Below are 20,492 nucleotides of genomic sequence, written 5' to 3'. Positions count from 1 at the left end.
AGCGCTCTGGAAGAAGAAATGAATGAAAGATGGAGGATACGGAGAGATGGAAAGGCTGTTGCTCTCCATTCCCCAAAAAAGTTAATGAAGGGAGACATTCCATATGGCAGGAAGAAGGGAGATGAATCTTGAGGAGGCTGAAACCATTATCGGAGGTAAAAAGAGACAATAAGACCCCAAACAGGAAAAGAAAATGTATTTAATACTTTAACAAAATGCAAAATAAAGTACCCAAGTTACAAAACATAAATTCCTTTGGTTCAGTAATCACACCACTATATTTACCTTCCAATGGCTACAGACATCATCCCCTCAAAGTGAAATCACACCATCCCCCTCATACTGAAGACATCATGCCAAAACTATCTCACATACCCCACTGTCCAGTGGAACCACAGGAGACTTACAAGAAGCTGGGCTGTGGGGCAGGACGAAGATGGGACCAGTTGGTCTGAAGGGAAAAGGGAGACTCTACACATGCAGAACAAGTCGGTGGGGGAGTTCTCTGCTGGGTCACGATGGGATGAATTATACCCCTGTACATGCTACGTGAGGCGGAGTCCCTTGATACAATCACACAGAAATATAGACAATTTGGCCACCCCGAGCATTCCCAGGGAGGAGAGAAATGAACAAATACAGAGAAGCCAGGAGAGAGGTGATGGCAACAAGAGGCAGATCACAGAATACCAGAGAATATCCAGTTCAGATCCTTAGTTTTACAGATGGGGGCAGATGAGGCCTAGAGAAATGAAGTGTCTCACCAAGAGACACACAGTTCACGGCAGTCGGTATGAGAACTCCATACTACCTTTCAATATGAGCAAAACCAGAACGGGATGGACAAGAAATTGCCAGGCCTCCAAGGCACAGCCCAGAGCGGGGCTCTCATTGCAGTTCTTCTGCCTTTTGGGAAGAGTGCCTATGGGGTCTTAAGGCTTTCCTGGATGTCTCCTGAACTCTCAAGCACCAGGGGTCTTCTGGGTCTTTCTTGGGTCCCCGTGGCTCTGGGACCGAGGGATCCAGAGAAACTGAGAGCCAGGCCAGCTGACCGGGACAGAAGATGATGGTCTCTCAATTGCTCCCCACCGATCTTAGAAAAGTCATCATCAGCTCAGAATACAAAAGTAGCCATCTCGGCCTCGGCTATCATACCTAACTGGGGACAGAAAGAGGTCATGGAGATGGATTCTGTTGAAGGCTGAAAACTGGAAGAGGAGTTTGCAAAGCACACTCCTTTTTTCTAGCTAGCTGAAAGTAGGTATTCAATCGATAGCTGAATGAATAAGAGCATAAATGAATACACGGAGACAATGAATGGTTCCATGAGAGATACTGGTTCTGTCACAGAGCCTTACGGAGGGGGCGCCTTCTTGAGCTGCTTGCTGGAACTGTGTGAGTATCACACTGTACCCTTGGCAAAGGAAATACAGGAGAGTCAACGCAGGTTTGAAGAATTCAATTAAATAATATGATCTGTCTGATTGGTAGAGATCTGGGGGAAAAGCAGGAAGCTATCCCTAAAGCAGCTGTTTTCTTTCACTTCTTTCTTCTCCCCAGTTCATGAACACAGTACACCAGATCCCGGAGCCACAAAGACAGAACCACCGACACATCTCAAAACATGCATTTGAAGTGGTTCAAGAAACCTCTCTCCATCCTGTGCCCTCCCAGCAATCACTTCGTAGACAGGGAGGCTGTGGTTGACTGTGACTGCGAGATCTGACTGCACTTCTCAAAGATGGCCTCGGCGGAGAGTTTGGGTAACCCTTGATCCAGCGGGCACTCATCCACCAGGCTGTTCATGGGCGTCGGGGGTAGTGGGGGCTCCTCCTCATCTTGACTCAGTCCGGGAAACAGGGAGTTACCTGCCCTGTCCAGTTCCTTGTCGGCCTGCTCCCGGCACACACCCTCTGTATCCGGCTGCCCGGAAGGGATCCGCATGGACTCAAAATATGCTGACAGGGCCTCCTGGAGCAGAGGGAGAAGTTTCTTCCGAGAGATCTGGGTGTTGCCCTGAAGATAGGCTTGAAGGTGCGGGTGGGCGCTGGGGGCAGGGGTCAGCTTCAGGGATGGAGAATGGGAGCGTTCCAGAACTCCGCAGATCTACAGAGGAGACGGGGCGGGTAGATGGTGCATAAGGTGGGGAAGTAAACAGCTGTGGTTTCCAAGTTAGAGACTTCTTTGACAGAAAAGCATTCTTTTTTTTTTTAAATTAAATCACCCAGTGTTCAGTATTATTGCTTTGAAAAAAAGGCCCATTAGCTAATAATATTTGGAAACAAGATGCATTTGAAATCATATATTTCATTTAATTAATAAGTAAACCCAAGCCTGAAAAGATTAAGTATCTTGAGCAAAATCATGTAGATGATGGGAGAGTCTGAATTGCAACCCAGGACCCCAAGCTCCTGACATAGTGTTGTTTCAAGTGCTTAAAAACTGGATGGATCTTGATCCTTAGCTACAATGGGACAAGCATCTAGATTGAGGTCAGGGGCAAGACAGAGGCATAAAGAATGAATAGATCAAAGATCAAAGTGGGGGCAGAAGGTACGCCAGGCACCGTGTGGGGTCTGACCACTTACAGTTATCATCTCATAGAATCGTCACAACTACCTTGTAAGATTGGTATTACCCTCATTTACAGGTAGGGAAACAGAGGCTTAGATGGATTAAGTCACTTGCCTAAGGTCATAGTTTGAATGAAGTAGAGCTAACACTTGAACCCAGAACTACCACCGAAGCCAGTGTTCTAAACTACTCTTTTATATAATTTCTACCATGGGAGGAAGAAGAGAAGGTAGGGTACACTGTGAGAAGAGGGGTACACTGGGGGAGACTTCAGCTATCTGCACAGCTTCAGAGAACAGCAAAGGGGGGCTGTGATGGTGAGAAGGCAAGGACATTTCAGAAGGTGGGGAAGGCCCTTCCCATGGCCCTTTCCTTCATGACATGATTAGTAAGAGCCACCATTCGCTGAGTGCTTACTCTGAGCTGAGCAATGCGCTTTCCATGCGACCTTATGTTTAATGATGACATCAGACTAATCAGTGGATGATACTAGCTATGTACAGACTCAGAAGTCAACTGACTTGCTTGAGCCCAAGGAGCAGGTAAGTGGCAAATCTGGGACAGAAAACATGTCTAGCCTTTTAAAACTATAGTTTTGGGGGCACCTGGGTGGCTCAGTCAGTTAAGCAACTGTCTTCAGCTCAGGTGATGATCCTGGGACCCTGGGATCGGTCCGGAATTGAGCTCTCTCTCAGCAGGCGGTCTGCTTCTCCCTCTCCCTCTGCCTGCCACTCCCCCTGCTTGTGTGTGCTCACTCGCGCTCTCTCTCTCTCACATAAATAAATAAAACTGTAGTTCTTCCCACAATGCCAAACTACCTTCCACTGAATGAAATTACATTTGCTTCCAGAAATGACTGAGCCATTCAGGAGTCTCTATAACATGGCTTTTTAATCTGATTTCAAGTTCCTTCTAGACAGGAACTGTGTCTCTAAGTCTCTTTGGAATCTTTCTTTCTCAACAATAGTAAGATTAAGGCTATTCACATTTAGAGAGAATGGGAAAAAGCAAGGAGGGAGGATTCTGGAAAAAGGTCAAGGGACTCCTATGTAAATATAAGAATCAAGGGGCACCTGGTTGGCTCAGATGGTTAAGCATCTGCCTTCGGGTAAGGTCATGATCTCCACGTCCTGGGATCCAGCCCCATGTTGAACCCCATGTCCGGCTCCCAGCTCAGCAGGGAGTCTGCTTCTCCCTTGCCCTCTGCCTCACCCACTGTTTGTGTTCTCTCTCTCAAATGAGTAACTAAAATCTTAAAAAAAAAAAAAAAAATATATATATATATATATATATATATATATAGAAGAACCAAGGAGGTCTTCTTTTTTTTTTTTTTAAAGATTTATTTATTAGAGAGAGAGAGAGAGCAAGTGAGCGCGTGAGTGCACATGCATGGAGAGGGGGGCAGGAGGGAGAATCTCAAGCAGACCCCCCACTGAGCGCTGACCAACCCACCCACCCCAACCCCCCCCCCACCGACCCATGAGGGGCTCCATCCTACAACCTATGAGATCATGACCTGAGTGGAAATCAATAGTCATACACACACTCAACAGACCTGGCCACCGAGGCGCTTCCCAAGGACAGGTTTTTATAGCACACGGTGGTGCTTACAAGCAGAGCTCTCTATACAGACCTCAGGCTGGAGAAGAGACAGACTCACCGTCATTCGGAGTGCTGCATGGGGACAGAAAATAGCCAGCTGCCGCACTGGCTCATTATGAGTGTTGAAAAAGATAGTCATGGTGACCAAGACATCACAGCTGTGAGCCTGGCAGAAAGCATGGAGATCTGCAATGAGGCCAGACCTCTGCAGAAAGGCCTGAAAGAGAACAAACAGGGCAGCGATAAGGGCTACAGCAGGACCCTCCTTGTCATCAGCAACAAATTATGCTCACAAAGGGTTTCTTCCCATTTTAACCTAGGGCTTATACTCCTTAAGAAAGGCATCTCATATTTACTCTGTGTTATCTATGTGCTGGGAAGCAATAGGTAGGACAGGGAGAATATAGGTTTTAGGTTCAGATAGAGTTGGTTTGAAACTCAGTTCTATGACCTATTAGCTATATGCTCAAGGAGTTTCTTTAAGCACCTCGGCCTTGAGTTTCTTCATTTGTAAAATGAGGATTAAACCGTTATTAAAAGTGATTGTTTTATTTATTTTTTTAAAAAGTGATTGTTTTCAGCGTAACAGTATTCATTATTTTTTCACCATACCCAGTGCTCTATGCAATCCGTGCCCTCCTAGCCAAGAGAAACCTAAGGAGATATGTTGATTAAATGTAATATGGTATCCTGGATGGGATCTCGGGACAGCAAAAGGATACTAGGCAATGTTGATAATTTTACCACTTAAAATTTTTCACATTTAAATATATTCATTTGGAACAAGACGGGATCGGGAGGGAGACAAACCATAAGAGACTCTTAATCTCACAAAATAAACTGAGGGTTGCCAAGGGGAGGGGGGTGGGGAGAGGGTGGCTGGGTTATGGACATGGGGGAAGGTATGTGCTATGGTGAGTGCTGTGAAGTGTGTAAACCTGGAGATTCATAGACCTGTACCCTTGGGGCTAATAATACATTATATGTTAATAAAAAATAAAAAATTATATAAATATTAAAAAAAAGTGATTGTTTTAAAACTTAAAGCACTATCACGTGTGGAACATGGCTAGCATGTACAAGGTTCTCCTGCTCTTGCCATCAAACAAGCAAGGCCTTTGTCTCAGAGGTATTTTTATTCTAAGACAGAACAATGGGGCATACAAATAACAACAGACCGGCCAGCTGTGTCCTTGACTCTTCCTTCTTTGCCAATCTCAACTCTTTCGCAAAGTCTCAGGTAGTATTTTCTCTACTGGATACTACCATCAGCTATTTCAGACTGGGCTTTGCTGATACATTTTTTTTTTTTTAAGATTTTACTTATTTATTTGACACAGAGAGATCATAAGTAGGCAGAGAGGCCAGGCAGAGAGAGAGGGGGAAGCAGGATCCATGCCAAGCAGAGAGCCGAATGTGGGGCTTGATCCCAGGACCCTGAGATCATGACCTGAGCCAAAGGCAGAGGCTTAATCCACTGAGCCACCCAGGTGCCCCTGCTGACACATTTTTTTTTTTTTTAAAGATTTTATTTATTTGACAGACTGAGATCACAAGTAGGTAGAGAGGCAGGCAGACAGAGAGAGAGAGGGAAGCAGGCTCTCCGCTGAGCAGAGAGCCCGATGAGGGACTCGATCCCAAGACCCGAGATCATGACCTGAGCCGAAGGCAGCGGCTCAACCCACTGAGCCACCCAGGTGCCCTGCTGACACATTTCTAATGTGTTGATTTGTGTTGATTTGTACTGTTTCAATTTATTTAGCAAGGCTTTTCTGTTCTTTTTTTTTTTTTTTTAAAGATTTCATTTATTTATTTGTCAGAGAGAGAGGGAGAGAGAGTGAGCACAGGCAGACAGAATGGCAGGCAGAGGCAGAGGCAGAGGGAGAAGCAGGCTCCCTGACAAGCAAGGAGCCCGATGTGGGACTCGATCCCATGACGCTGGGACCATGACCTGAGCCGAAGGCAGCTGCTTAACCAACTGAGCCCCCCAGGCGTCCCAAGCCTTTTCTGTTCTTATGTTTGTTTCTCAAATGAGGCAGCAAGAGAAGAGACCTGGCTTTCTTGTCTTATTGAATTTATTTAGTATTTTTACATAGTTTTTAGTAGAAAGCTGTACAGATGATGAAGGAATGTGTTCAGATCAGGTTGTCAAATGATTTAAATCAATATGACATAGAACCAGCAATAAAATACCATTATCAAAGTTATATTCAGTCACCCATTCAACAAAATTTACTGAGCACCCACTGTTGCCAGGTACTGTCAAAGGTGCTAGAGATACAGCAGAAACAAAAGAGATAGGGTCCCACCTCTGGTGGAGCTGATAAACTACCAGGAATATAAGTAATAAACAAGGAAACCACAAAATTGGTTATTTCAGTCCATTAAGTGCTATGAACAATATTCAAAAATTAAGAGATTTTTGAGCACAGAGGATATTATGTCAGTAATAGCAGTCAGGAAAAACTTCTTAAAAGAGGGGACATCTGAATTAAGATCTGAGTGATAAGAAAGAGCCAGCTCTGCAAAGGGAAAAGCCAGTGCAAAGGCCCTGAGATGGGAATGAGCTTAACGGTTCCAGGGCACAGAAAGAAAATTAGTGTGGCTGCAGCACTCTGAGTGCAGGAGTGGGGCTGGAAGGAGATGAGGACAGAGAGAGAGATGAAGGCCAGAACAAGGAGGGCCCTGTAAACCATACCAGGGCCTTTAGATTCTATTCGGAATGCAAAGAGGGATGCCGAGGTGGCTCAGTCGTTAAGCATCTGCCTTCAGCTCAGGTCATGATCCCAGAGTCCTGGGATTGAATCCCACATCGGGCTCCCTGCTCAGCAGGAAGCCTGCTTCTCCCTCTCTCTCTGCCTGCTGCTCCCCGACTGTGTGTGCTCTTTCTCTCTCTCTCATAAATAAATAAATAAATAATCTTAAAAAAAAAAAAAAAAAAAAGAATGCAATGAAAAGGCAGCAGAGGGAGAGGGCTGATTTGACTGACTTACATCTTTTTTATTTTGTGGTGTTTTTTTTTTTTTGGACTTACATCTTATAGACATCACTCTGGCTGCTGTGGGGAACATGGTTTGCAGGGTGCAAAAGCAGAAAAACCAGTATGCAGCCTATCACGATGGTGTAGTGAGGGGTCATGGACTGTTGGAGTGACAGCAGACATGATAAAAGGTACACAGGTATGAGATACATTACGGAGGGGAGCCAGGAGTGAGGGGCAACGTTGCACATATAACTGAGGGCTGTCTCTCCCCACCCACACTTCCACCTTGCTCTTACCTCCAAATCCATATATATTGCACTAATGGCCACCTTGGTGCCTTGTCGGAAGATGGTCTTCTGGTCCTTTCTCAGCATCTGCTCAGTGGTCAGTCCTAGACAATGGATGTGAGACCAGGGGTCAAATAAGAGAGCCCAGGGTCCCCTGACCAGGAAGGTGAGTACACCAAGATGGGTCAAGGATGAGGAAAAACACAGCCCCTTTTTGGAGGCAATAGGGAGATAACCAAGAATGTAAATTACATAATAAAAAATTATTTTAAATAACTAAGTCACAATAGTTGCTGTTTCCCCTTTCTTCACAGTTTTAACTTTCTACAAGTACATGTGGTATTTTTTTTTTTTTTTATGTCAACAGGTGGTATCTGGGCAAAAAAAGGTTTTTTGTTCTCCTCCTTTGTCCTATGTATATTCACCCTTAATGTTTCTTCTACTTCCCTAAACAATCATCTAGATCTCATTCAGATAATTTAGTATTCTTTCAGCAGATTTTACTTATATACTTATATTCCCTGATTAGACTAGAAACCTGATAATCTTTTTTTTTTATTTTTTTAAAAAAGATTTTATTTATTTATTTAACAGACAGAGATCACAAGTAGGCAGAGAGGCAGGCAGAGAGAGAGGGGGAAGCAGGCTCCCCACTGAGCAGAGAGCCCGATGTGGGGCTCTATCCCAGGACCTTGGGATCATGACCTGAGCTGAATGCAGAGGTTTTAACCCACTAAGCCACCCAGGAGCCCCAAAACCTGAGAATCTCATATATTCCTCCTATTCCTACCCAATAGCCAGGATAGAACAATCTAGTAAATGATTGGTAAGTTCATGATCAGACTCACATACTACCTTGGTTCTCTCTGCCATAAAGCTTAAATCATTATGCATACTCTGGAATTGTTTCAATGGTGTTCAAGAATACAATGAACAATCAGGGTGCCTGGGTGGCTCAGTTGGTTAAGCAGCAGACTCTGGATTCTGGCTTGGGTCATGATCTCAGGGTCATGAGATTGAGCCCATGTTGGGCTCTGTGCTGAGCATGGAGCCTGCTCAGGATTTCTTCTCTCTCCCTCTGTGCCGCTCCCTGCCAACTCTGCATGCTCTCTGTCTCTCTAAAAAAAAAGTACAATGGGGGTGCCTGGGTAGCTCAGTGGGTTAAAGCCTCTGCCTTTGGCTCAGGTCATGATCCCAGGGTCCTGGGACAGTGGCCCGCATCTGGCTCTCTGCTCAGCAGGGCACCTGCTTCCCTTCCTCTCTCTCTGCTTACTTGTGATATCTGTCAAATAAATAAATAAAATCTTTAAAAAAGTACAATGAACAAGTCTTGCCCATCTGTTTTCTCACGTGGAAGGGAGAGAAGTCAGTTTACTGTTTCACACCTGATACATCAAACTTTGCCTTTTGTAGAGAGTCAAAGATGTCATTTCTCTTGGGCAGATCTGGGAAGAGGGCCTCCAGTTTCTCCACATATTTGCTGTCTTTTGGGGTTGCCTTTCCAACTTTCATGTCCATGTTGACACAGTCCAGGATGATTGTTCCTGTAGAGACAAGACAGAACTCAAATCCTATGGCCTTCCATTCATGACCTCTAGAACACACATAACCCTCGAACCAGATAGACATAATACAGAGAAGACCATGTGGCAAACTCACTGAAAATGAAACAAGAAACTGGGACTATGTCTTGAGTAAGACTTCCCAAATCCAAACTAAAATGTAAGTAGGAAAACGGTGAAAAGGCAGAAAGGGTGCCTGAGCATCCCAATAATTGGAGATCTTGAAACCAAGTCAGAGAGAGATGACCTCCCTTCTGTAGGCCAAATTCCATTAAAGAAACTTAGAAGTTGGGATAGAGTCTCACATCAGGCTCCCTGCTCAGTGGAGAGTCTCCTTCTCCCTCTCCCCTTGCTTGTGCTCTCTCTGACAAATAAAATCTTTTAAAAGGGGGCACCTGGGTGGCTCAGTGGGTTAAAGCCTCTGCCTTCAGCTCAAGTCATGATCCCAGGGTCCTGGGATTGAGCCCCGCATTGGGCTCTCTGCTCAGCAGAGATTAAATAAATAAATAAATAAATAAATAAAATCTTTAAAAAGAAAGAAAGAAAGAATGAATGAGGATCCAGACTTTAAAAAAAAAAAAAAAAGGCCTTTCTACTCTCCTAAACCAAAAGCCACCCTCACCATGCAGAAGGGCTGCAGTTTGCCCGTCCAAAATCTCTGGTGCCCCCTGCAGGATTCTCTCAGTCACCAGGGTAGCGCAGGACCCCACCAGCTCAACGCAAACGTGGCAGGGAGGGCAGTGTTTCTGCTCGATGGGCCGATGGTCTAGCACCTCTACCACTGCCTCCTCTAGGGCTGCATCACTTCTGTGGGGGGGAAAGAGAAAGAAAGATAGGTAGGGGCACTCCAGCCGGTTCTAACCAAATCTCCACCTCACGCATGAAGGAAAATGCACATCTTGGGCAAACCACAGGGATCTTTGGGCACTTCCACCTCTGCCTCATTGTTCTCAATTCTTTTCTTTCATGCTGTAACTGAAGTCATCTTTAAATAGTATGTAAGTGAATTTGGTGAAGTATCAGCCACAAGTATCTTATCCATGTATCTGATGCCCTTCGCAGTTTTCTTTCTGACTGACACCCTTGACATCCAATCTCTCATTTAAATCTCTCCTGTCATCTCAATCCACTCAATACCCAAATTCCATACAGTTCACCAGATTCTATGGCTTCTATCCCCATCCCCCCACCATGGCTCTGCTACTGCCGTATTCTAGACCCTCAATATCTCTCACCCAGATCATTCCAATAGTTTTCCTAACCAAAGACCTACTCCCAATCTTGGACACCCCCCCCCCCCCAAGCTCTTGGCCACAAAGCAGCTGAATGATCATTTGAAAAATGCAGATTTGATTCTGTTAGGATCTGGAATAAATATAACTCACAATAGTCCCCCACTACCCTAACACCAAGTCTAGTCTCCTTGGCAGGGCCTACAGGGTCTCCACCATCTGGTCCCCACTGACCTCACTAGTCTCACCTCTTCATCTATCCTACTTCTCTGTCACATTTTATGCTCCAGTCAGGCAAAACAAATTCCAGTTCTCCCATTCACTATGCTATTTCATGCCTGCCTGGCTTTGCTCATATTAATTCCTTTCTCCGCCTGGATTGCTCTTCCTAACTACTTTGCCTCCCCACTCCAGGAGCAAACAGTCAAGAATGAGATCAAGGGTCAACTCTCTTAGGAAACCTTTCCTCACACCCTCCACTCCCCTTGAGTACATTTAACTACCCCATCCTTCATGCACCTCTTGTCCTCTATAGTGTCGGTTATCACACACCTCTAATACCCATCACAATACAACTAATGAGATATTGCCTTATGTAGAAAATAATTAAAAAATTAAAAATTAAAAATAGAGTTGCAAGCATTATTCAAAGGCTTCTACTACAATAAATCTGCCACAAAATAATGATACCAAAGGCACATTTAAATGATTTGAGTTCTCCTTCAGTTTGACCTCTCCATGTTTCTATTTGTTTTTGTTTACTTACATAACTGAAGAACTAACAGTATTTCCTGTTGATTTTCTGTATCTGATATGACCTAGCAATCACAAGTAGCCTGCGAGATCCCCAAGAGAAGAAATTCTTTCTTCCTCTCTTTATTTCTTACTCATCAGAACTCAACATGGCACATGATAAATATCGGCTTAACTTCCTTCTACTTACTTGGGTAAGACATGATGGTCAACAAGGATAAGGGTAAGTTGGCCAGCTTGGTGCAAGGCATGGAGGTCAATCTCATCCCGGAAAATCAAGAGGGACTCTGGAATGTTAATCTTCTGAAGGAAGAAGACATTGTCACCACGTAGAGGTAGCTCAGCACGATTTATATTTAAGACTGGCACAAAGACTTCCTCAGCCTCTGTTGTCTGGATAAGGAAAGTGAAAAGAACACGTTTGGGGATAAACAGGAAAAATGTTTGGGGGTAAATGGGAAAAATAACAAGATTATTGGGACTAAAGGAGATGTGATCTTGGGTAAGTCACTGCCTTTTTCAAAGCCACAATTACCCAGTTGATAAAAATAAAAGGACAACTCTTGCCCTCTCTCCTTCTTAGCATAACATGAAGGTCAACAAGAAAACTCATGGAAAAGACCTAGTTCTAGATGTTGCAGAGAAGGGATTACCAGTCTTCAAGAGCTGACCTGGGCATGACATCACTGGTACCCAGAAGAATTCAATAATCAACTGCTGAATATTGCTTTATGATTTATAAATTCTTCAAAATACTTCTATTCATTTGATCCTCCCAGCAACATTGCAAAATAGTATCATTTCAGTTTCTACAGATGGTAACCTGAGACTCCACAAAGTTAAGTAATTTAACTGACCCAAGACTAAATAGTGTTAAGTCGCAGAGTTGGGTCTTGCATCCAGATCTTTTCATTCTAAGGGACTCTGTCACTAAGGACTCACCTTTGCCAGGTAAAAAGCCAGGGCAAGAGCTGACACCATGGAGTCCAAATCACAGGCTTCATTTCCCAGCACAACGTGTAGCGGCCGGGACTCCTGGTGAGGAAAGAGAATGGGACACTAGAAGCATCTCTATTTCCATTTACCTTACATGAGAGCAGGGCTTCACACACCTCTTTTTTTTTTTTAATTAATTAATTTATTTGACAGACAGAGATCACAAGTAGGCAAAGGCAGGCAGAGAGAGAGAAGGGGAAGCAGGCTCCCGGCTGAACACAGAGCCTGATGTAGGGCTCGATCCCAGGACCCTGGGATCATGACCTGAACCCACTGAGCCACCCAGGCGCCCCACACACCTCTTCTCACTGATCCTCACAGAGGAAGTAGACCAGATAATCTTACAGGTCCTCATTTCATTGATGAGGATATTGACTAGCTGAGAGGACAGCCAAGTTCAGCTAAGTTTAAGCATTCCACCTGCACCCCGTAAGTAGAAGAGTGACCTTTCTTCTACTACACCGTCTCCTTGATTGTCAACTTAAAAAAAGAACAGCAATAAATAATTCTCTAACTTCTTATGCTTCTTTGGGCACTGGAGAACTCAAAGGTAGAGCAGTTGAGGTAGCTGACGTATTCAAGCCATTATCAACCCAATTTGTTTTTTGTTCCCCAACCCCCGCCATTTTCAAAATATGGAAAAGCATCCTTATAGTTCTGAATCCTAAGAGGTGAAGAGCTCTTGAAAATAAAGGTAAAAATAAAATCTACTCCAGTCATCTAGCCCATGAAAACTCCCCCAAACCAGAGAAGCCACACTGATAACCAGATTCAACCAACACTCTCACTACCCAGGACCCAGACACTTTTCCCCAGCAGGTTCAGATTAAAATAAGAACACCTGGGGCACCTGGGTGGCTCAGTGGGTTAAAGCCTCTACCTTCGGCTCAGGTCTATGATCTCAGGGTCCTGGGAGAGAGGCCCAAGTCAGGCTCTCTGCTCAGTGGGGAGCCTGCTTCCCTTCCTCTCTCTCTGCCTGCCTCTCTGCCTACTTGCTATCTCTGTCTGTCGAATGATTAAATAAAATCTCAAAAACAAACAAAATAGAACAAGAACACTTGCTACTGCTGGAACTTTTATTTATTTATTTTTAAAAGATTTCTTTCTTTATTTGACAGAGATTAACAAGTAGTATTTATTTATTTTTTAAAGGGCATTTATTTATTTATTTATTTGTTTATTTTAAGATTTTATTTATCCACTTGACAGAGAAAGAGATCACGAGTAGGCAGAGAGGCAGGCAGAGAGTCAGGAGGAAGCAGGCTCCCTGTTGAGCAGAGAGCCCCATGTGGGGCTCAATCCCAGGACCCTGAGATTATGACCTGAGCTGAAGGCAGAGGCCTAAGGTAGATACTTTTAAGAATTATTATTTCAGGGGGCGGCTGGGTGGCTCAGTCATTAAGCGTCTGCCTTCAGCTCAGGTTATGATCCCAGGATACTGGGATCAAGCTCCACATCAGGCTCTCCTCTTCAGCGGGAAGCCTGCTTCTCCCTCTCGCACTCCCCTGCTGTGTTCCTGCTCTTGCTCTTTCTCTCTCTTATCAAATAAATAAATGAAATCTTAAAAATATATATATCTCTTTAGGGGCACCTGGGTGGGTGGGTTAAGCCTGGGTCAGTGGGTTAAGCCTCTGCCTTTGGCTCAGGTCGTGATATCTGGTTCCTGGGATTGAGCCCCACATGGGGCTCTCTGCTCAGCAGGGAGCCTGCTTCCCCCTCTCTCTCTGCCTGCCTCTCTGCCTACTTGTGATCTCTTTCTCTGTGTCAAAAATAAATAAATATATATATATATATATATGAATTATTATTTCAGGGATGCCTTGGTGGTTCAGTCGGTTGGCCGTCTACCTTCGGCTCAGGTCTTGATCTCAGGGATTGAGACCCACATTGGGCTCCCTGCTCAGTGATGAGTCTGCCTCTCCCTCTGCCTGTTGCTTCCTCTGCTTGTGCTCAACTCTCTCTGACAAAGAAATAAATACAAATCTTTAAAAAAAAAAGGAATTATTATTTCATTCCAGGAATGAGCATTCTGCCAGATACAATGAGAACATAAAGTCCATGGCTCAGCTTAGGGCACAAGAATTCTCTCTTACTTTTGAACTTCTATTTCAGCCGCCCTCTGACAAAAGAAGGGGTAAAAGACAAAATGAGACATACCAGTTATAGCAGAGTCTCCTAATTTTAGTACTATTGGTATTTTGGGCTGGATCATCCTTTGCTGTGGGTGGGGGCTGTCCTGTGCAAGCGAGGGTGTTTGGCAGCATCCCGATTCTATCCACTAGATGCCAGGAGCAATCTCAGGCATGACAATAAAAAATGTCTTCATATTTGCCAAATATTCCGGGGGTGGAGGGGGAGGGGCAGGCAAAAATCACTACCAGCTGAACACTACTGGGTTACAGACAGGTGAAAATCCAAACACTCTGCTTCAATCAGGAAAGATTTGCTAGAAGCAAGAGTTTCAAAAAGTAGGAAAGGGGTTCAGGGGAGCAAAACAGCAATGAATGGTTATCAAGTAATGTGCTATAGGAGGAAAGGGAATCTAAGTGAACCTAGAATCATTTTGCCTATTTGGCTGTTACCCACTCCTCTCCCTCCCCCAGAAAGCTACAGCCAGAAAGGGATAATTTTACAAGACCTCTGGTGACATAAATTGCCCTAACTAGTGACTAGATAGGTTTATTTTTTTAAGCTTTAATTATTTAAGTAATTTATATACCCAACATGGTGCTCAAACTCACAACCCAGAGATCAAGAGTCAGAGGCACTTCCAACTCAGCCAGCCACGCACCCCAAGTTTTTTTGTTTTAAGCTACCTTTTGCGCATCTCTGACTCCCAACACCCCAGAGAAGTACAAAACGCAGAGGTTACCTGTTGAGGACCTCTGGGGAAAGTGTGTCCTTTGGTTCTTCCCTGCACCCATTTCTCCAAGGCACCTCATAAGTGGTAGCCCACACTCACTCATACTGAACAGGAGGGGAGAGCAGAGGTTCTTCCCCAACATTAAACTCTTTTCCTATATAATATGAGAATTCAGCCCTATGGTAACTCCTCTAACTCACAAGTCCGCCTCCTGGTACAAGAGAAAGCAGCCCCCCCCCCATTTCTTGGATATCAAGAACTGCCCAGATGTCTATGGACCCAAGGGACAACAAAGCGGTCGAGGTGAGTGGCTGCAGAGATAAGGAGCTCACTGAAGTGGTAAGACGGGCACCATGGTCCCTAGAAAGGGAACCGTATTATAGACACGCGTGGTCATACGGTTCTGACTCTGGAGAAGAAAGGGATGTGGAACGGCGGGAAGGCCGAGCAAGCGGGACAGACCTAGTGTTAGACCCCCAAAGGAACTTTCCAAAACTCACTCCCATTAGGGCTGGTTCAGCTGAATCAGGACAAGTCAGATGTCCAGCACAGAGAGAAGGCTAAGCAGAAAAGCAGAAAGAAGGGACCACATACAACCAACTCTGAGGAGAAAGGAAATCCATGGGAAGGTGAACAACTAACCCCTTGCTCAGGCAAGCCAAGAGAGCAGCCAAAAGGAATGAATACAAGAGGAATCCTCTGGCACTTTTGCCACATCTTGGAAGAGGACTGAGCAGGTGACTGTGGTGGCCTTCCTTTCGCCATCAGGGTCCACCATCACCCCAGTCTGTCCAGTCTATGCATCACCCACAAGACATGCTGTGCATATCCCCAGCTCTGCCCTTCAAGCTCTTTGTTCTTCTGTCAGAAAGCAGCAGAACTGTCATTTGAAGAGATCACAGACTAGGGTTGAATCCTGGCTCTGCTGCTGCTGCTGCTGCTTCTAAAGATTTCATGTATTTATTTGACAGAGAGAGAGAGAGAAAACACAAGCAGGGGGGAGTGGCAAAGGGGGAGGGAGAAGCAGACTCTCCATTGAGCAGGGAGCCCAATTCAGGGCTCGATCCCGGAACACTGGGATCATGACCCGTGCAGACACCCAAATGACAGAGCCACCCAGGTCCACACTGCTCCCCCCACGTCCAGCTCTGCTTCTTACTTGCTGTGGGATTTGGGCCTCTCTAAGCTTCATTTTTTTGTTTTATTTTTAGATTTATTATTCTTTTTATTTTTTTTTTAAGATTTTTTTTATTTATTTGACAAAGAGAGAGAGATCACAAGTAGGCAGAGAGGCAGGTGGGGGTGGAGGGGGAAGCGGGCTCCGCGCTGAGCAGAGAGCCGGAGGCAGGGCTTGATCCCAGGACCCTGAGATCATGACCTGAGCCGAAGGCATAGGCTTAACCCACTGAGCCACCCAGGCACCCCATCATTTTTGGTTTTAAAAATGGTCGTACTGTAACCAATTTCATGAAGTTGTTCTGAGGATTAAATGTGATAACCGAGAAGTGCCTACTCTGTGGTTGGAAAGATGAACTGGCTTCCATCTTCTTTCTCTACCTGTCCCTCCTGGTTCATGCATGCCACCTAAAGCCCCTGACTCTGTGTTGCCTTCCCTGACCACCCACACCATAGCAATCCTCTTCCTCCAGACCTCCAGCTGCCAGTACTTGTGGCTCTCATATGGAACTCGCTATCTTTTCGTGGGCATGTGTCTTAATCTTTAAACATAGTTTATGACTCTGGTGACTGAACACTCTGCTGTTCAAAGAGGGACACTCTGAGAATGAAAAGGGGTGCAATTATCCGTTATGCGTGAACAAACTGAAACTCTCCTGGGCTGCCCACTTATAAAATACTCTTCTCCTCTTCATGTAGGAAGAACACAGGTTAACTCTTAAGCCCCACCCCCACCCTATCCTCCACCAGCTGACAGCACAAACCAAACAGCCTCGCGTTTTTTTTTTTTTTTTTTTTTTACTGTCAGAGGAAGAGCTGAGGGCAGATCCAGCTATACTTAGAGCATGAGGAAACCTGAGCTGCCAATGGAAGAAATACAATCTGAGAGCCCCAAGTAAATATAAACTTTTCTGCTTCACGAACAAAGAAACCAACCAACAAAAAAATACACCCAAACCCCCTAGTCACAATGACTAGACCCTGAGGCTCTTTGTGATCTCAGCCCGGGGAGTGAGGATGGGCTCCACTTGCCTTCTGAAGCCAAATATGATCTCGTGCCTCTTCTACGAAATAGTTAATGAGAGAGGGGAAAAAAGGAGACAGGGAGCCAGAACCAGAGAAGCCCTCCCAGCACAGAAAATGGAAAGGACTGTGGTGTCTGAAGGAGAGCCAGCGACTCCTGATTCCTGCCTTCTGCCTGCCTTCTGCATTGAGCAGTGTAGACAACACAGATTATCTGAGGGCTGCTGGATGAACGCTTTGCCTACATTTGAAGGCGGCTCCACCCTGAAGCAAAGGTTTTCCCCCACTAGTAGTGAAAGATGAGTCACCATGAATAGGACATTTAGTTAAACAGGATTTCTTCTAAATGGAACATCCTACTATCTTTATGGCAGAGGCTGTGGAAAATTTATCTGGTATCAGATGCCAGAGGAAAAAATATATCAACAGGAGAGTTGGCTGGTTATAAGCTGTCTCTATCCTGTGTAAAAATCAAGCACCCAGGGTGCCTGGGTGGCTCAGTGGGTTAAGCCGTTGCCTTTGGCTCAGGTCATGATCTCAGGGTCCTGGGATCGAGTCCCGCATCGGGCTCTCTGCTCAGCAGGGAGCCTGTTTCCCTCCCTCTCTGCCTGCCTCTCTGTCTACTTGTGATCTCTGTCTGTCAAATAAACAAATAAAGTCTTAAAAAAAAAAAAAAGTCAAGCACCCACATTTCCCGAAAAGTTTAACATAGCTTAACGGAAACACTCAAACTTTTAAAAGAGTCTCTGTCTAAATTGTGTCTTTCTTTACACAAGAAACAACTGTCTTCCTTTTTTTTTTTTTTTTAAAGATTTTTATTTATTTATTTGACAGAGAGAGATCACAAGTAGGTGGCGAGGCAGGCAGAGAGAGAGAGAGAGAGAGAGAGAGAAGCAGGCTCTCCGCTGAGCAGAGAACCCGACGTGGGACTCGATCCCAGGACCCTGAGATCATGACCTGAGCTGAAGGCAGTGGCTTAACCCACTGAGCCACCCAGGCACCCACAACTGTCTTTCTTTACACAAGAAACAACAGTACAGCCTCTGGGGACTGGATGAGGAGAAGTAAAAAAGATCTTGTTCTTTTTAATTTCAGATCTTCTTTGTATTTAAGTTTTTTCACTGTGTGTATTTACCATTTCTACAATTAAAAGCTAGCTAAATCATTGGCCATCGCCTGTATGTCTTGCCACCAGTTCCTCTGCTAACAGTCCTAGAGTTCGATTTTCTTATTTCTCCCAGCCCTAGCTAGGCTGTGTGAAAAGATCTCCAAGATACAACTTCACCTTCACAAAGTTGGAAAAAATTAATATCTAGATTTTGCTCCTTAGGAGATGAATTCGGCAAAAAAAAAAAAAAAAAAAAGAGGGGGGTCAGGATACCACCAATACTGGAAAAACCCAGTATTTTTCAGCTTCAGACTGCTGTAGGAGATATGCTATTAGCCTGGAGGGACTCAAAAGCGTAGATCCTGCAGGATGGATGCATGCAGTGAAAGGCTATTTGGTGAGGTTTTGGGTCCAAGGGCTCTTTACCAAATGGTGGAAAGGACACCCATCATTTGGGTTACTGTTGGGAGGGGGGGAATTCCACTGCTTAGCACTCAGAAGACTGCCACAAAGATTCTACACTGGTCCTTCAATGACCTCCCTACAGTGGAAATCACAGGTAATGAAACAAATTGGCTCCAAATTGCTCTATGCTGGGGTGCCTGGGTGGCTCAGTCGTTAAACCCCCACCTTCGGCTCAGGTCATGATCCATCCCCGCATCTGGCTCTCCCGCTCCCACTCCTCCTGCCTGTATTCCCTCTCTCACTGTCACTCTATGTCAAATAAATTTTAAAAAACCTTTAAAAACAAAACAAATTGCTCTATGCATTAAATCAATGTTTCCCAAAACTGCATCTCATAAGGAAAAATTCGGTGCAACTGGTAATATTAAAATGGTCCTTTGCCCACCCAGGCACCCCTAGGATTTGTTAAAGACCAGAATTTATCCATGAGGGGAATTTGCAGGGTTTAAGACACTTCAAAAGGGAGCACCTGGGTGGCTCAGTTGTTAAAACCTCTGCCTCTCGATCAGGTCATGATCTCAGGGTCCTGAGATGGAGTCCCCATGGGCTCTCTGCTCAGTGGGGAGTCTGCTTCCCCCTCTCTGCCCGCCTCTCTGCCTACTTGTGATCTCTCTCTGTGTGTCAAATAAATAAATAAAATCTTTAAAAAAAAAAAAAAAGCCACTTCAAAAGGAAAGCATAGTCAACCATTTGTCTAGGTCTCCACATGGGCAGTGTCACTTGAAGTAGAGGGCCAGGTGACCTCCTAGAACCTCGCTCTGGTCAGCTTTTTGCTGCTAACTGTAAAGAGCCTAATGTTGCTTAATCAGTCCGCATGGCTGGGAGATTCCAACTAGCTTAGAGTACCAAAAATAAGCCAAAATAAGTACCCAAAATAAGTCAAGCTTATAGTTTTGATTCCAAACACACTTCGCGCTTATCCCTTCCAGGCAGGGGATTCTTACATAATTTAAGTGCGTTAAGGCCAAGGAAGAAAACTGGAGGCAAAGGAATGCAAGTTTGGGGTCAACAATAAGTATGCCTGCAATACTGAGCATTTTTAGCTTAAAAATAGATTTAAAGTAAAACATGATTTTCTAATCTAGAAAGAGTTCGGCCCGCCGGACGAAAACAGCTCTTCTGAGGTACTAAGGCCGTGGGCAAAGGTTCTCTCGCACCCCCGGGTCTCACCTGGAGGCCAATGGGCCAAAGAGGGCGGGTAAGCGGTGAACTGAAAGAGGGGCGGGGAGAAAAGGATAAATAAACTAGCGCGGCACGACAGGCGGTGGCACGGCCCTCCACCTTTTGACAGAACTGACCAGGCGACCACGAGCAGAGGCTCAGACACAGGTCCCAGATCCACGATTCCTCCTCCCAGCTCTAGGGGAGACCCCAAAGGCAGAAGCCAAAAACCGGGAGACTGAGCAGCATTCCCCTCAGCTAGGTTCTCTTGCCTCACTACCCCGGCCCCAAGCCTGATCTGATCCCAAGCCCCCACCCCACAATGCCGTGTTCCCTCCCTACACACCATCGGGGCTCCCCAGATTCCGTATTTTCTTTCTAGACCTCATGCTTCATTCCTTACGATCACAGACTGGGATTCGTTACCTGCAGAGCGGCTCGACAACCCTGCAGGTAGTCCTCCATGGTGAAGTCCCGGGTGTGCCACCGCCCCTGGCCGTGGAGAGGTTACCAGGCGAATGCGCCCCGCCCGGGGACTCAGGGGCTAGGGGCGAAAGTCAGGAGGCGGGACTCGAACCCGTCACACAGCTATTCTGCCCCAACCCCCCGGAGGAAGTGCGTAATCCGGCACTCCTGGAGTGCGACGTCGCCCCGCCCGCATTGGCGGAGGCGGAGCTCTGCGCCCAAAGACTCACGGGACGCCC

At 45.4% G+C, this 20,492-nt stretch overlaps 1 protein-coding gene across 2 annotated transcripts; it reads right to left on the bottom strand.

Moving 5' to 3' along the window:
* Window positions 1-186: 186 nt before the first annotated feature.
* On the bottom strand, window positions 187-20,454 carry PRUNE1 (prune exopolyphosphatase 1). Of its 2 annotated transcripts, XM_032302126.1 has the most exons (8): window positions 20,215-20,454; window positions 11,939-12,031; window positions 11,187-11,389; window positions 9,634-9,818; window positions 8,835-8,993; window positions 7,459-7,553; window positions 4,238-4,396; window positions 187-2,106 (listed from the first exon to the last, which is right to left on the bottom strand). In XM_032302126.1, the coding sequence occupies exons 1-8, from the start codon at window positions 20,251-20,253 to the stop codon at window positions 1,678-1,680; spliced, it is 1,362 nt and encodes a 453-aa protein (XP_032158017.1). In that variant the 5' UTR covers window positions 20,254-20,454; the 3' UTR covers window positions 187-1,677. The 2 variants fall into 2 exon arrangements, with proteins under 2 accessions (XP_032158017.1, XP_032158018.1); XM_032302127.1 differs by lacking the exons at window positions 9,634-9,818; window positions 11,939-12,031; window positions 20,215-20,454 and having other exon boundaries at window positions 11,187-11,268.
* Between the last annotated feature and the right edge of the window lie 38 nt (window positions 20,455-20,492).

This window comes from Mustela erminea, chromosome 10, assembly GCF_009829155.1.
Source record: "Mustela erminea isolate mMusErm1 chromosome 10, mMusErm1.Pri, whole genome shotgun sequence".
Lineage (NCBI taxonomy): Eukaryota > Metazoa > Chordata > Mammalia > Carnivora > Mustelidae > Mustela > Mustela erminea.
This window is presented reverse-complemented; position numbering and strand designations above follow the sequence as displayed.

Excerpts from the sequence above, each read along its gene's own strand:
- PRUNE1 (XM_032302126.1), bottom strand. The coding sequence starts at position 20,253 with ATGGAGGACTACCTGCAGGGTTGTCGAGCCGCTCTGCAG. Across the intron at positions 12,032-20,214 it reads GTTGTCGAGCCGCTCTGCAG|GAGTCCCGGCCGCTACACGT; the intron begins GTAACGAATCCC and ends TTTCCTCACCAG. Across the intron at positions 11,390-11,938 it reads TGGCTTTTTACCTGGCAAAG|ACAACAGAGGCTGAGGAAGT; the intron begins GTGAGTCCTTAG and ends TTCCTTATCCAG.